The sequence below is a fragment of the Ceratina calcarata genome, unplaced genomic scaffold (genome assembly GCF_001652005.2).
Source record: "Ceratina calcarata isolate Rehan_Ccalc_2016 unplaced genomic scaffold, ASM165200v1 scaffold397, whole genome shotgun sequence".
Classification (NCBI taxonomy): Eukaryota; Metazoa; Arthropoda; class Insecta; order Hymenoptera; family Apidae; genus Ceratina; species Ceratina calcarata.
In genome coordinates, this window is record NW_017163089.1 from 12,580 (window position 1) to 26,638 (window position 14,059).

At 37.2% G+C, this 14,059-nt stretch overlaps 1 protein-coding gene across 1 annotated transcript in view; it reads left to right on the forward strand.

Moving 5' to 3' along the window:
* Positions 1–14,059, forward strand: part of gukh (NHS actin remodeling regulator GUK-holder) — a 54,420-nt gene that overhangs the window by 8,268 nt on the left and 32,093 nt on the right. The window contains exons 2-7 of the mRNA XM_018026915.2: positions 6,917–7,083; positions 7,374–7,574; positions 8,190–8,762; positions 9,432–9,882; positions 10,378–11,233; positions 12,127–12,420. Coding sequence (XP_017882404.1) covers positions 6,917–7,083; positions 7,374–7,574; positions 8,190–8,762; positions 9,432–9,882; positions 10,378–11,233; positions 12,127–12,420 — 2,542 coding nt within the window. The remainder of the gene's footprint in view (positions 1–6,916; positions 7,084–7,373; positions 7,575–8,189; positions 8,763–9,431; positions 9,883–10,377; positions 11,234–12,126; positions 12,421–14,059) is intronic.

Sequence of the window (14,059 nt, forward strand, 5' to 3'; positions counted from 1 at the left end):
AAAATACTTCAAAAGCTGAGTACACATCATAGTAATTATGCATATGCTAATCAATGCGATTTGGTATTGGTAATTAACTTGTTCCTTATTTTACCTGTTATGTGTGATTTTATCTCTAATACGTGTGACATTTTGTATCAGTGATTATTTACAATATTTTATATAAACAATAAAAATAACTAAGTGTGTAATTGAATATAAATATCTGTAAAAGGTACAAAACAGACTCTTTTTCTCACGAACAATATTATATATACTTATCTTTAAATATTATTCGACTGCAGATTTAGTAGAAGAAAATTGAATGAATGAAAAAGATAAATAGTATATACAAAAATATACAAAATACGTCAGAAGCTGAGTGCATATTATAAGAAAAATACAATAAAGTGCATTTGCTAGCTATTTTGCATTTAATAATTAATGCTCCAGATTTAAATAACCGACTTTCTATACAGGGTGTCCCAGAAAAAGTGTTAAAGTCGAAAAGGGGTGATTTTCGTGATGTTTCTGAACAACAATTTCCTTGGACAAAATGCAAAGTGAAGCATGCTAACGAAAAACACTGACGAATGAGAGCATGTGTAGGACTCGCGCTCTGCTACGGTCGAGTGTCACGATTTGCCTCACTTTGGATTTTGCCAAAGGAAATTGTTGATCAGAAACATCTCTAGAATCGCCTCTTTTCGGTTTTAACAGTTTTTCTGGGATAGCCCGTATAGTACCCTCCGCCCCATAATAGTAGTAGCAATTGATGAATTTAATTTGCCCTATAATAATAGTAACAAAAGAAAATGAATATACAACGCAACATTTATTATAAAAAAGACTAGATTAAATTAAACAATAAATTAAAAATAATACTCCTCATTTTGATTTTGAGTGTTCAGATCGTTCGTGAGTATTCAATAATTTCATAATTGCATTTTAAACCTATAGGTAGAACCCCTTGGCTGCGAAGCTTTGCTTTCCCTATATATCATTTTTCTTTTGATGCATTAAGAACTGGATAAACGCAACTCAAACTTCGCTTGAAAACTCTCATTTTTTTTTTAAACCTCTTACTTTTATAATGGATTGAAATTGAAATAAAACAATTGATTTCGATCAGCGGATGAAATTAGAAAAATAGTTATAATTCGTAATAATTAGGTTAACTAAAAATTGAAGGATGTAGTAGTCTAAGTAAGGGAGGATATCATGTCACATTCAATTCTCTTATGATAAGGAACTATAAATTGAGCATGTATATCTCAGTAACGGTAAGTTTAAGGACAAAAATATCTTAATACTTTTATATTCAGAATACGCCAAGCTATCGAAATAAAGCATAAAAAATTGGACATTCCATTTAAGAAAACCAAGATGACCGCTATATCTTCTCTACGCCTCCACTTGCAAAAATATAATTTACACGATATTATGTAGTTCCTTGAACCCTACAACTTCTGTGAGTGACATTTTCTCGTATTGTTCGAAATAACCAAGGTATTTAAATAGACAGAGTTCGTGAGACACACTATATTATACTATGTATAAATATGTATATCTGAAAATAGAAACGATTAACTGTGTCCACACTAATAACGGTTTCCTCGCGGCAGATGTACATTCATTTTATTGTCGTATCAATGTCTGTTACCGGGCCAGTCGCGTTCTATAAGTCACGTAAGTTAATAACGTTGAAAGCAACGTTTATATTCGTATATTAGAAGCATCTGGCCTTTCCATTACGATGAGTCATTACCGCGCTATATCTCAACCATTTTCCTTTTCCTTTTTATTGAACGTGAAACGAATTAACTTTCCTAAGAGCAATGTTTGGTACCAGGGAAATAGGACTTAAATTCTGATAAAAAGACTGGTAACTTTCGAGTAATTTCATGGAGTAAAAATTTATGGAAACATCTTTCGAATAAATTCTGAGTGCAAAGGGTACACAAGTATACTCTCGCATAATGTAGTGCCTTCGGAACACGATTTTTATACAATATAGTTTGAAAATTGTGGTGGCCCTCCTATAATGGTGCTTTGACAACACAAATATCACACAGACTGGTCAGTTTTGTATTTGAAAGCTTAGGACTCAAGGGTAGGTTTTTGACGGTTAGGCTCTGACTGAGGAAAATTATTAGTGTTGGGTTCGGATGTACGGTTCGCTGTAGCTATTATGGAAGGACTCTTGTAGTTAACTAAATATTGAACGTATATTTACTATAAAATGGAATGAACTGGTTACACGTTGCTATACAATTAGTAACTGACTAATGATAACCGAACGTGTCGTTAGGAGTCTGATTAGTTAATAAACAGGGGGAATAGTCAGAATACTGCGCTCGCATATCACAACAATTAGACTTAGTGAAATCTGACAGGCTTCAAGAATAACTAAAAATATTTTTTTCAGATGTTATGAGACATAGTTTGCTATTATACTATAGCATTAGCCAGCATTGCGAAAAATGGAATAAAAGACAATTTTTAAGTTCTTTATGTGATCAGTAATTATTGAGTTACAATTCTAATGTTTTAGTTCTTCAGTGGTCAATGATTAGGAGATGTCGTTCTGTTACTGTTTATAGAGAAATATGTGTGTGATCATGGCGTGTGCACGTGCAATGATTCAAATTATAATATCATTTAATTTTCTTTTTCCTTAACACAATTATAATGTAATGTGTTAGTTACTATACAGGGTGGACCAGAAATCGTAGTACAATCGAGCAGGGGATGATTCTACATTAAAAAGAAGAAAATATTTTGGTATAACATTTTGTCATCCGGAGCAACGTTCTTGTGAAAATCGGCTCCAAAAGTTTGTTCAACTTATAACCGATTTAGTACAATTTGCTTGTCGTGCATTCCACTGCTCTAGTTGTCTCTGTCCGGGATAGTATTTAAAACATTGACAACGATGGAAAAAAGCGTCTGCACAGTTCAGTTTACAATAAGAGTCATAGTTTATTATTAGAAACAGGAACGTTGCCATTTTATGGCATTTGTGTAAGACAAATTTCTCTTTTAAATACTGCGTCACCTTCTGCTTTATCGCTTTTGTGATGACTGAGTCCGCTTCTTGTATTTCACAATGCCTTCATAATCGATAGTGCCATAAGGGTACTAAATGCAATGTAAGAGATTTCTCTCGTTGCAAAACCGTAATTGCCTCCTCGAAAAGCGTCAAAAATTGTATTAAACTCTTGACTTCTTGTAAAGTAGTTCGTTTCTTCTCATTGACCTTCGTCTGATTAGGTCATCACTAAGCTATGGTAAAATATTCCAATCGGAAGTATGTTGATATGTTGGTTGCTTTGAGAGCTTGTAATGGTAATCCCACTGGCACAAGTATAAATCGTTTACAAGTTGAACATACTTTAAAGTCGCTTTTCACGAAAACGGAATTCCGGATGAAAAAAATATTATATCAAAATATTTTCTTCTTTTTTAACGTAGAATCATCCTCTGCCCGGTTGTACTACGATTTCCGGTCCATGGTCCATCCTGTATAATAATAATCAGGAATAAGATTCCTATAGTGTTATTTATAAATCCACTACCTTGATACAAATAAGAGTAATAAAAGTCTACAATACGTTTCTCCTAGATCTGAGTATCATTATTTATAATGTAAAAATGAAAGTTACTATATCATTATTTAGGAAACTATGTCTTTTATTTAATATTATGTCCTTTACCTAATACCATGTATTCTATTTAATAACATGTCTTCTATCTAATGTCATGTTCTCTATTTTACCATTACTGTTCAAAACCCCGTCTTCTATTTAATTACATTTAAAAAGAAATTACGTTCATTAGTCCAATATTAAAAAAGCTTGTCGGTTTTGAAATGTGTCCGAGTATTAATGAGGGTCACTACATGTATACAAGAGTTATTCGGAGAACAGACCTTATAAATTAAGCGAACTCGATTGAATTAGAAAAAAACACCAAAAATTTTTGAAAAAACGAACACATAATTAATCCCAACGGTTTCCTGTTAAAAAAAATTTCCTGTTAAATGAGAGTTACCTGTGAATCTAGAGTTTGGTTGCTGCATTTAAAGTTCGATTTCACCCAGTTTGCGAAAGAGTTCTCACTGGCCGTTAGAAAAGAGCCGAGTCCCGGTATGGTAGGAAACATAATCCGTTCCGTATTCTGTGCGTGAAAGCCGCTTTGGTCACAAGGTGACATCCAACAATGGTTTTGCCCACGCAACGCCGTAGCGCGTAAAACACGTCGCTCGCTTTTCGCCGCAGCATCAGGTTTCTCAGAAACAGAAGCCCCTGTTGCTTCTCCGAATCAGAGAATCAAAGAAGGAAGTACGGCGACTTTGCTCGATGCCCATTAGCCATCGTTCTTCCAGTTATGCAAATTCCGACGCTAATAATCCGCAAATGTTCTTTTCAACTTCATGTAATCTGAGGATATTGATTGTGGACGACTATGACTCATTAGAATTTCTGGGGTCTTCTTAGGTTGTCCGAAAAAAATTCGTTTCGATTTTTGTAGAAAGGCAGCACATTTAAATTTTGACATACGTTTATTGAATTTTACAGTAAAGAACAGAACTGAACAGCATTTTTTTTTAAGTCAGGCCAAGTAATCAGAGTTTTCTTTAGTACTTAGGTGACTAAATGATGTTGTAAGGACTATTTCGAAAAAACTAAAATTAATAGGAATTGTGAGGAAAAACGTGAAGATTGCTTGAAATTCAGAACGCAGTAACTATATATGATTTTTACTTCATTTTGTGACTTACTTTATTAAATATCGGCATAATCTCACTGAATAATTACTTTTTCTGAAGATGCTTGAAATATCACCTTTTACATCATTTAAGGAGTTTAGGGTAACAAACGGTTAACTCGACTTCGACTTGGCTTTAAAAGAACAAATTTTTGAATTAATTCGGTGCAATTGGTTATATCGTGAGCCATTTATGACTTCTTGCTGTCCTGAACGAGATTAAATTTTTTCTAGTGTACTTTCTATTGAACTGTTGTTACGTTGATGTGTATTTCAATTGTTGATTTATTAATTAAAAACATTGGAAAATCAAACGATATATTTTGTTTAACGTAATTTTGTAACTAGAAAACATTTTTTCATGGAACATAAAAATCTGACCGTTTGTTGCCGTGAGCTCTTCATGTTCAATTATTCTGACGTACTTTGATCTGTCCTAATCCAACTATTAGAAATCGGAATGAACTTGCCGGAACAATCCAATATCTTAATATGGACGTAGATACTTATTCCTGCAAAATTGTCTGTATGACAAATAGAACTTTCACTTCTCTGTTAAAGCTACGAATGTCTTATCCTGCGTGACTCGTTCTCATGAATCAAGTGAAATCGCTTGAACTAAAATATTACAGTTTGGACTGATTACTCTTAAGTTTGAAGCAGTAGCTACCAGAGAGAATTGTGTGAAGCTTCCTTCCTTTACTATTGTGTATTATTCTACGAGGAGAAAGTTAGAAGAAATTACACTCCAGAGGTGTACACGAATAAAAAACAGATTTTATCTCAGAATACTTGATTAAATTAAACAATATTCCAAAACTAGATTGAATGGTAACATAAATGTTACAGGTACTATTAGGGTTGTAGATAAATGATTAAATATTTAATTCAATTGAACATCAATTGACAATTAACGATTGGTTGTTAATTCGGATTTGATTAATTAAGACTTGAAGTTATTTAATTATCTTAATTAAAGAAAATTTGAATTAACGATTTGTTTTTAATTTCAATTATCGATTAAGAGGTACAGAATATTTCTCTGCAATATCTACTACATAATTCTCATAGAATTTCTCATGTAAAAAATGAATCCAGAAACAAAAATAATCTCTAAACGTACTCTTTTAAAAAAAAAGCGATTTTTAAGGTATTACATATTTCTGTAAATGGTTTCTCTATTAGAAATGTCTCTAGCATCCAATACTGTGTAACAAATCCCAGCTGAATAAAGCAATTCTCGCATAAATACAAAAATAATATGTGTAAAATACTTACGTCAGCTTCGTTCAAAACTTTAACAATTATAAGCTCTTTCCCAAATTTCTCAGTTTTTTGTAAAGCTTTTGCAACTCTATAAGAATAACTATTGCAAAAAAATGAATAACGATCTTTTGTTGGACTGCGTCAGACGTCAGAAGAATAATAATTTTGGATTCAAAAAGTTTACTTGTTACCGTTCAATTGGTTTCTAAACAGTAAAAATTGATAGAACTTGTTATATTGTTTATATAAGTACTTTCATATCACAAATTTTTCCTAGTGAATTCTGCAGACTTTTAACCCTAAAAAATAAAATATTATGAATTTAAAATAAAAAATTTAACTGAAAATCGACACTCACTATGCTCTGATGGTTCAAAAAATATTGTAGAAATAGGATAGGACTCCTCTTATCGATGAGTTTGTAATTTTTTTATTATATTTTAATCAATAACTTTCTTTAAAGTCCATGAATGATGATTATTTTTTTAGAAATTTGTTCATAAAACACTGGCAATTCGATGTGACCTTTTTCAAGAGTTTATCATCGTTTTTTCTGGGCTATTTTTGAGATCAAAGTGAAATTTTCTTTGGGTTATTGCTGATTACCATAAGAGTAGATGCAAATTTTATGTCATTATAATTTTTCAAAAAACCCATGAATCGATTTAAAATTTTACGGTAGTTTTTTAATAGTAATAGGAATTTATAATAACAAATTCAACATGCTAGCATCGTTTAAATATATAGCCTATACTATATCCTTTATGCGGCAATTAAAAATCTGCGACTCTGATGCTATTTCAATCTGGAACTCGATAATTCACGATTGTCCGTAAAACGGAAGATTGAGTAACGTTACGCGGCTGGATTATAACAGCATAAACATAATTGGTCGTTGCAGCCGGCCGCTATCGAAGATCTACGACGATGGACGTCGACGGAGGCGCTCGGGGACGTAACCGTACCACCGGATTGCATGTCAAGAATCCTCGGCGATACGACCAGCGACGAAGCCGTCGATCACAAGCTTCCGAGCCCCGAGGAACAGGTTCAGGCGATCGCTCTGAAGTAAGCGAGGAATTTATGCCACCGTAAAGATAATGAACACCCGAGCCGGATACACTTTTACCGATCTTCTGTCCGATTGTAAATTTTCCGACGTTACAAACCGATGGTACCGGTTTCATCAGCCTGTACTACGGGTCTTCGTAATAACCTTAACCTTAAAATTCCCAGAGCTCAATGTCTAGGTCGGAGTTAATCATTTTGCTATTAGATGTTGAACACAGATACTGTCTGACTTGACAGTATAGATAGCATTTAATGATTGTCAGGAATGAATATGACTTTTATTGTAGATTCCCGGCGGAAGTTGTAGCGGTGGATGTCAGTGGCAAAGGGTTCGAGAGAATGTCGATGAGGAGGAGATCTCTGTTGTCCGGTCCGGAGGGTCAGGAGACAGCTGTGAAAAGGCGGTCCCGGCCTCGCAGGCCCAGGGGCAAGAGACGGAATACGATCGCTGGTACCGATCAGAAGGAAATTCGACAGGCTATCGGAGGGTGAGTCATCATTATTCTACAACTTTATCTCAAGCAATGTACCGAAGATTACAAGTAAATTAAGTATAAGTATCTTTATCGCACGTTGGTCTTTACTAGCTGTTGATGAATGAGTCAGTCAGGAATCTCTTTTATATACGGGGTGTTCCATTTATCTCAAGATTGGCCAATATCTTGCGAAATTTTGACGATATCTCGAAAACGAGATGGCCAATCGATCCAGGGTTTAGCAGACATTCTTTGCTATTTGTATCAATCTTCTACAAAATTTCGAACAATTTTCAATACTTCTGATTTAGGCAACTACCTTACATGATTTATCTTGGAAAAATAATAACTAACAAAGAAATGATTAAGACAAAAGTTGCAAAGTGATAATAAAAAAAGGAGTTCCCATTTAAGAAAATCAAGTTGTACTCTACAATATAACTTTTCGACGTTCATTATGAAAAAATCCTATGCTATCACGTGATCAATCCTTCGGAATTTTTCAACTTTCATTCGAAACATTATTTTAAAGAAAGTTTACAAAGTATTGACTTATCTCAAGATAAATGGACGACCCTGTACATATGTAGATTGTATATTATCTTGATTTTATCTATTTATTCTCAGAGAGACGACGGGAGAGGATGCAGAAGAATCGACTGTGGCATCAAGAGCTCACCGATCGGCAAGCACAGACATATTGGGTTCATCAAAAAAAGAGTCACCAACAGAGAAGAAGTCGCATTTCAACACATTAAAGGCTTGGGGCATGTCTCGGTTGAAGCTGATCAGTCCAAAATCGAGTCAGCAACAGCATTCGGAGCAACAGGAGACCACGAGCGCAGCGACGAGCGGAACGGAAAGGTTAGTACGGGGAGAAGGTCGGTGGAGAACAAGTGGAGACAGAAGTATTTACAAAATGGTAACGACCAGGCGCAAGAAGGACAAGTCGCACGAGAGGAAGCCGAGTTCGTCCAGTTCAAGCGGAAAGAGTACCTCGAGTATACCGGTGTCAGTGCCGAGCAGCGATCGGCAACCAGGCGTGAAATTACGCGAGAGCGCTGCGCAGAGGAGGGAAAGACGAAAGGGTGGCAGCCGCGACGAGGCGCCCCATTCCAGCTCCGGAAACTGGAGCGCGTCCTCCGAAAGCGGAAGGGCCAGCATCGGAAGCGAAACCACCACCACTACTCATCAACCGAGGTAATCATCCATGTTCTCATTAAAAATATTAAATTATTTATTGCCTATATGGATTGTAGATTACTTATTATATTACATGAGTTAAATAAGTTTTATCATATGAATAACAATGTACCTAAAATTTAGATTTCTATACTAGATTTTTGTTAATATCTTCTGGAGTAGACTGGTTAGTAAAAGCTATAATGGCACAAGTCATTTTACCGTTCGTATTCCAAATTGTCTTATACAAGATGAGTTACCTAATGTTTGCACCTCAAGTATCTTTGTTGGTTTTAAAGATACGTCAAATGTTTTAAGAATAATTAATAGTTCAGTGGGGGTCACACGATACCAAAAATATTTTTGTATTTATGTTATTTTTTTAGAGATATGAAGGTCACTTTCAATTATTTAAATGGAACCACCATTTTTTAAACATTTACGATGATAGTCCCTTTCATTAGGAATTCAGTGACTATAATTATTCAAAGTTATTTAAGGTCATTCAAGGAACTTGTGCAAACGTTAGGTGACTCATCCTGTATTATACACGACATCTTTCATTTCTGTACATATAACTTTCTTATAATTACATAAAATTCGCAGTCTAATGCTAATATATTAATCTTATATATTAACTAATACTAAGTAATGTATTAATCGTATATATTAACAATAAATGTGTAGATCGACAACTACAGCCTCGATCGGCACGTCGTCAACATCTCTAAGTCACGTGAGGCGGTTCAAAGGACGAGACACGTCGACCTCGTCCTCAGTGACGTCGGAGGGCACGTTAACGCCAGATATCATCCAAGATATCGCGGTTGTACCATTCTCGGACGATGGAGAAACTTCATCCGTGTACTCGTGCGATACTGAGGGCTATTACACTTCGTTTCACGTGGACTCCGGTTTGAAAACTCTCAGGGAAGAGGATCCGCAGGTTCCGCAGAGCCCGTTGATCAAATCGAATGACGTCAGCTCCGATCCTACCTCACCGATCGTCGAAAACGAGTACGAATTATTTGGAAGAGGCTCGACGTCGACAACGACGAGCTCCGCGGGGACGGTATGCACCGCTTTGATGGCTCCACCGCCGCCAGAAAGGAAATCCAGCCTTACCGTCGTTGCCATGGTGAGCACGAATTTCAAAATACACAATAGACTCCCATACAATGGAGTGTTTTAATTAGTGTTCACAATGGAGTCCGTAACGATGGGAAAATCTTACGTACCATGTGACGAAATTTTAGCCTCGAAAAACGCCTCCGCTGTAGGATAAGTGTCGTAGTCGAAAGTTCAAGATATAAGGATAAACTTGTAGAAGAACGCCGTTAATACGTTACGCGTTATATGAGTTTGTGTTGTAAGATATCGCGTTGTACGCGAATTTGCCTCGTACTAATACAGCACATAAAGTAACACGTTTGAAATGATTATTATCAACTTTTATTTACTATGTTTTATCAAATGGGACAGTATTTAAAAAATAAATGGCATATATACGAAGTTGATTAAAAAAATTGCCTTATATAAAAACAGTATTTATCTACTGTAAAATGTCTGTAATAAAAAAATTATGAAACTCATTCAAGAAAAAAATAAGCAGCTATATTATATTTTCTAACAGGTTCACGGGTCAAACCAAAATGGTGGCGAGTCGCCAGACAGCGGACACAATACCTCGTCATCACCCGTGGAATCAGCCTCAAGTCCTGCGTGCACTGGTCGGTCCTGTTCGGAGTTCGAGTACTCGGAATCCAGCGATCTCGAGGGTTGCGAGAGGATCGAGAGGATTCGTTCGAAGACGGCGATCAATAGTAGCCGTATACCGTCCATGTGCGTGATCACGCCGCCGTGCTCGGATGACGAGCACGCGAGAGACTCGGAACAAACACGTAAGAAAACAGAGAATAGGAAGAACGATCGTCAGACGGGTGGTTCGGTGTTGATGTCTGCGACGGTTGGTACCTCGAAGATGGAGGTGATCAATGGCCAGGACAAGAATCTTTACGCTACGATCCAAGTACTACCCTCGCCCGCGAATGAGAAGCAACCTACTGGGCAAATAATTCAAACGACTAACAAAATCAGTCCACTGAGCGGAGTTCTGGGCAAGCTTCGCGGCGTGCTTCCGGGCAGGAAGCACCTGCACGTGAAGAACACCGGTCAGGAGCAAGTAAACGCGGACTCCGGCGACTATGTCACCATAGCCGACGTGAGGAACAATAATGGAAACCGGCAGGATTCGGCTTCTTGTTCCAGTGTTAATAGTTCTGTCCGATCACCCGTCACTTATGCAAACTCTGACGTGTTCAAAAAGGACGCGGAGTATGTCAGTTTGACCGAGTTACCGAAGAAACCGGATTCGTCGTTGGAGAGGAAGAGGCAAGGGGCCAGGGTCACTTTAGACTCGGAAGGCAAGGTGGTTTACTCGTCGGATAGTTTGAAGAGGAGGAAAGGAGCCCATACTACGTTTAATCCAGGTAAAAGAATATTTACTATTCCACTGAAACAGGTTCATAAGAATGCGGATGTTTATGCAAAATAAACTACACTGGCTCCAAAAAGTACTTACTTAGATCCACAAACGGGATGTTTCAAATTGTTAATGGAGATCCCAATAAAGAAGTTAGAAAAGGCAATGTTTTCTTTTCGCGATTTAGACCACTAAAAATTTTGAACAAACTGTTTTTGATCATTACGTGGTAAACTAATCCTACTAAGATCTTACAAAAAATTATATTGTTTGGTTCAATAATAAAAAAGTTATTCTATCTTTAAAAGTGAGCCAATACTTTATTTAGCCACTGTATGTTTGATTTGCCTGTAATATAATCAATACTTCGTGTCATTATACGCTTTCGTTCAAAACTTGAGGCAGTTAGGGTTTCAAAACAAGTAATGAAACTTTTTTTGTAAATAAACTGTTTATAATATTAAATTTTGACAGCATAGAAATGTTAGTTATTTCTACATACAAGTGAAAGTCAAGATTATATTACTCTTACTTACTAAAAAAATTATGCTAATTTACAAAAGCAGCTTTTCGAAAAGAATTCTTGATATAATTTGGTCATTCTGGAAATTAATTTTCCTTCCGCTTCAATATTATTCCATACGTTTTGCAAATAATCCAGAGGTCGGTTTTCAATGTTAGGTACTTTCCTCTATTTAAGGATGTATTGGCTATACAATCAATTCCAAAAGTTTATGTTGTTATGATCTTAAGTTTAACTATGAAACATGTTGATACAGTATAATATTAATATAAGAGCAATATTTTCAAACAATTATCTGTTTCGTCCAAAAAGTAGTGAATGGTCCAATCTTTTGAGCTGGAATCTATCTAATGAATTAATTTAATGTTAAAATCCAGGTCCGTTCGTGAGAGAAGGTGTGTCACCGAATCCGTCGCCGCTTTTGCACCGCGCGACACCCAACATCCGCGCAGTAACAAAAACCAGCGACGCGGTGGACAGCCCAGCGACCAAATCGACTCCACCAACATCCCCGCAATTAAGCAAAGTGATCATCCGAGCCGCGAGAAGTCCAGATCGCGCAGCCAGCCCGGATTACGTGCGGACACCAACGACTGTCGTCGGCCCTACGAGTCCAACGACGCCGCATCGTCAAGTTCGCGGGGCATACGTGAACGTGCAGGACGATGAAGGTAAGACGAAGGTTGCTTCTGGCACTGAGAATCGCACCACCGATAGATTAGAGGCACGATGTACATTAGCGATGAACCCGCGACCTAACAACGGGGTGAACGGAAGTCCGTTGCTTTCGGGCAATAATAATTGTCGAACGACAGCACTGGCGCCGAGTAACAAACTATCGGATCCTACAACCAAGCTTTGTAAAACGTACAGCCCTGACAACGGGTCGTTAAACGCGGTTGCCTACGACGAGAATCATCCGCCGGAAATCGAGGACACTATAACCCTTCCTAAGTATCAACGCGTCTTAAATGGTATAGAGCAATCTTCGTCTGTCATTAGACAGACGAACCTACGGCTCGATTTCGAGAAATCAGTTCTCTGCTCGAAAACGGCTGGTGGTAATACCCCGAAGTTAGCTAGGAAATTACTCGTATCTGACCTCGACACGCCCAACTTTTATCGAAAGATTACTAGGTTCGAGCGGAATGGTCAAGCTCTCGAGGAGTGCGAGGTTTCAGCGCGAAACGGCGACAAGTCTACCGGCATGACGGACGAACCCGGATTGAAAAATATGATCGCAGATCCCGCGAACGTTCCTGAGACCGAGGCATGTAGCGATAATGATTCTGTAAAGAAAACCGACGCGTTCAGGGGCGATAGGTTCGTCGAGCGTAAAGTGAAACGGAGCGAGAGTTATCGTATGGCGAACAGCCCAATAATGTTTATCAAGAAGTTCTCCGGGAGCGGCGACAAATCGTCGAAAATTTGTCGCACGCCGTCCGAAGAGCTGCAGGAGGAACTATTGAAGGAGAGGATTAATTACCCGGAGACCGTGGCCAGCCCCGAGCCGCTGGTTGATAGTAACGTGGACTTTGATGTGAACCTGACGATATCGATTCCTGTCACGAATCTTGCCAAGAGTCCCAGGCCGAGAGCCACGGACATCGAACCCGTCAGGGTACTCAAATACTCCGGCAATGACACAGAAATTTGGTAATCGATAAGATAAATTGAGTTCGTTCAACTATACAGAGTGGTCAGTAACTGGTGGTACAAACGAAATAGAACTTATTCTATATCGAAAAATAATTGTTAGATTGCGTAAGAAAAAGGAGTGGAGGAATTCTAAGTTCAACTAAGTTGACTTTAGTTTTATACTTCATACGAGCTTTGAAGCGACAGAAAGTATTCCAATTGTGGGTTATAGATGAATAAGGAAAACTCAGGGAAAGCGGAAAATAAGGGAATGGGGATGATTATGCGTAGATTAAAGGAAGATCAGGGGTGATTGAAGGGATGAAATCATGAATTGGAGAAGTATCCTTGACACAATCTTATCTTATATGATTGAAAGTTAGTGCTCTTAAAGTAAACATTAGATGAGCAAAAATAACTAAACATTAATACGTATCCAAATAAGATGAAAATGTAGAACAAAGTCTGTCTATGTATGAGGCTTTGTTTTCGAGAAAATTGACTTTAAGAATGTGTTGGCTATACAGTTAATCCCAAAAGTTTATATACTTTAGAAAAACGCACTTCCTATAATTAAAAAGAAATCAGACTCGGAAGAACAATGATTTTGGATGAAAAAAGTTTACTTGTTAACGTCCAGTTGGTTTCTAAACAATAAAAATTGATAGAATT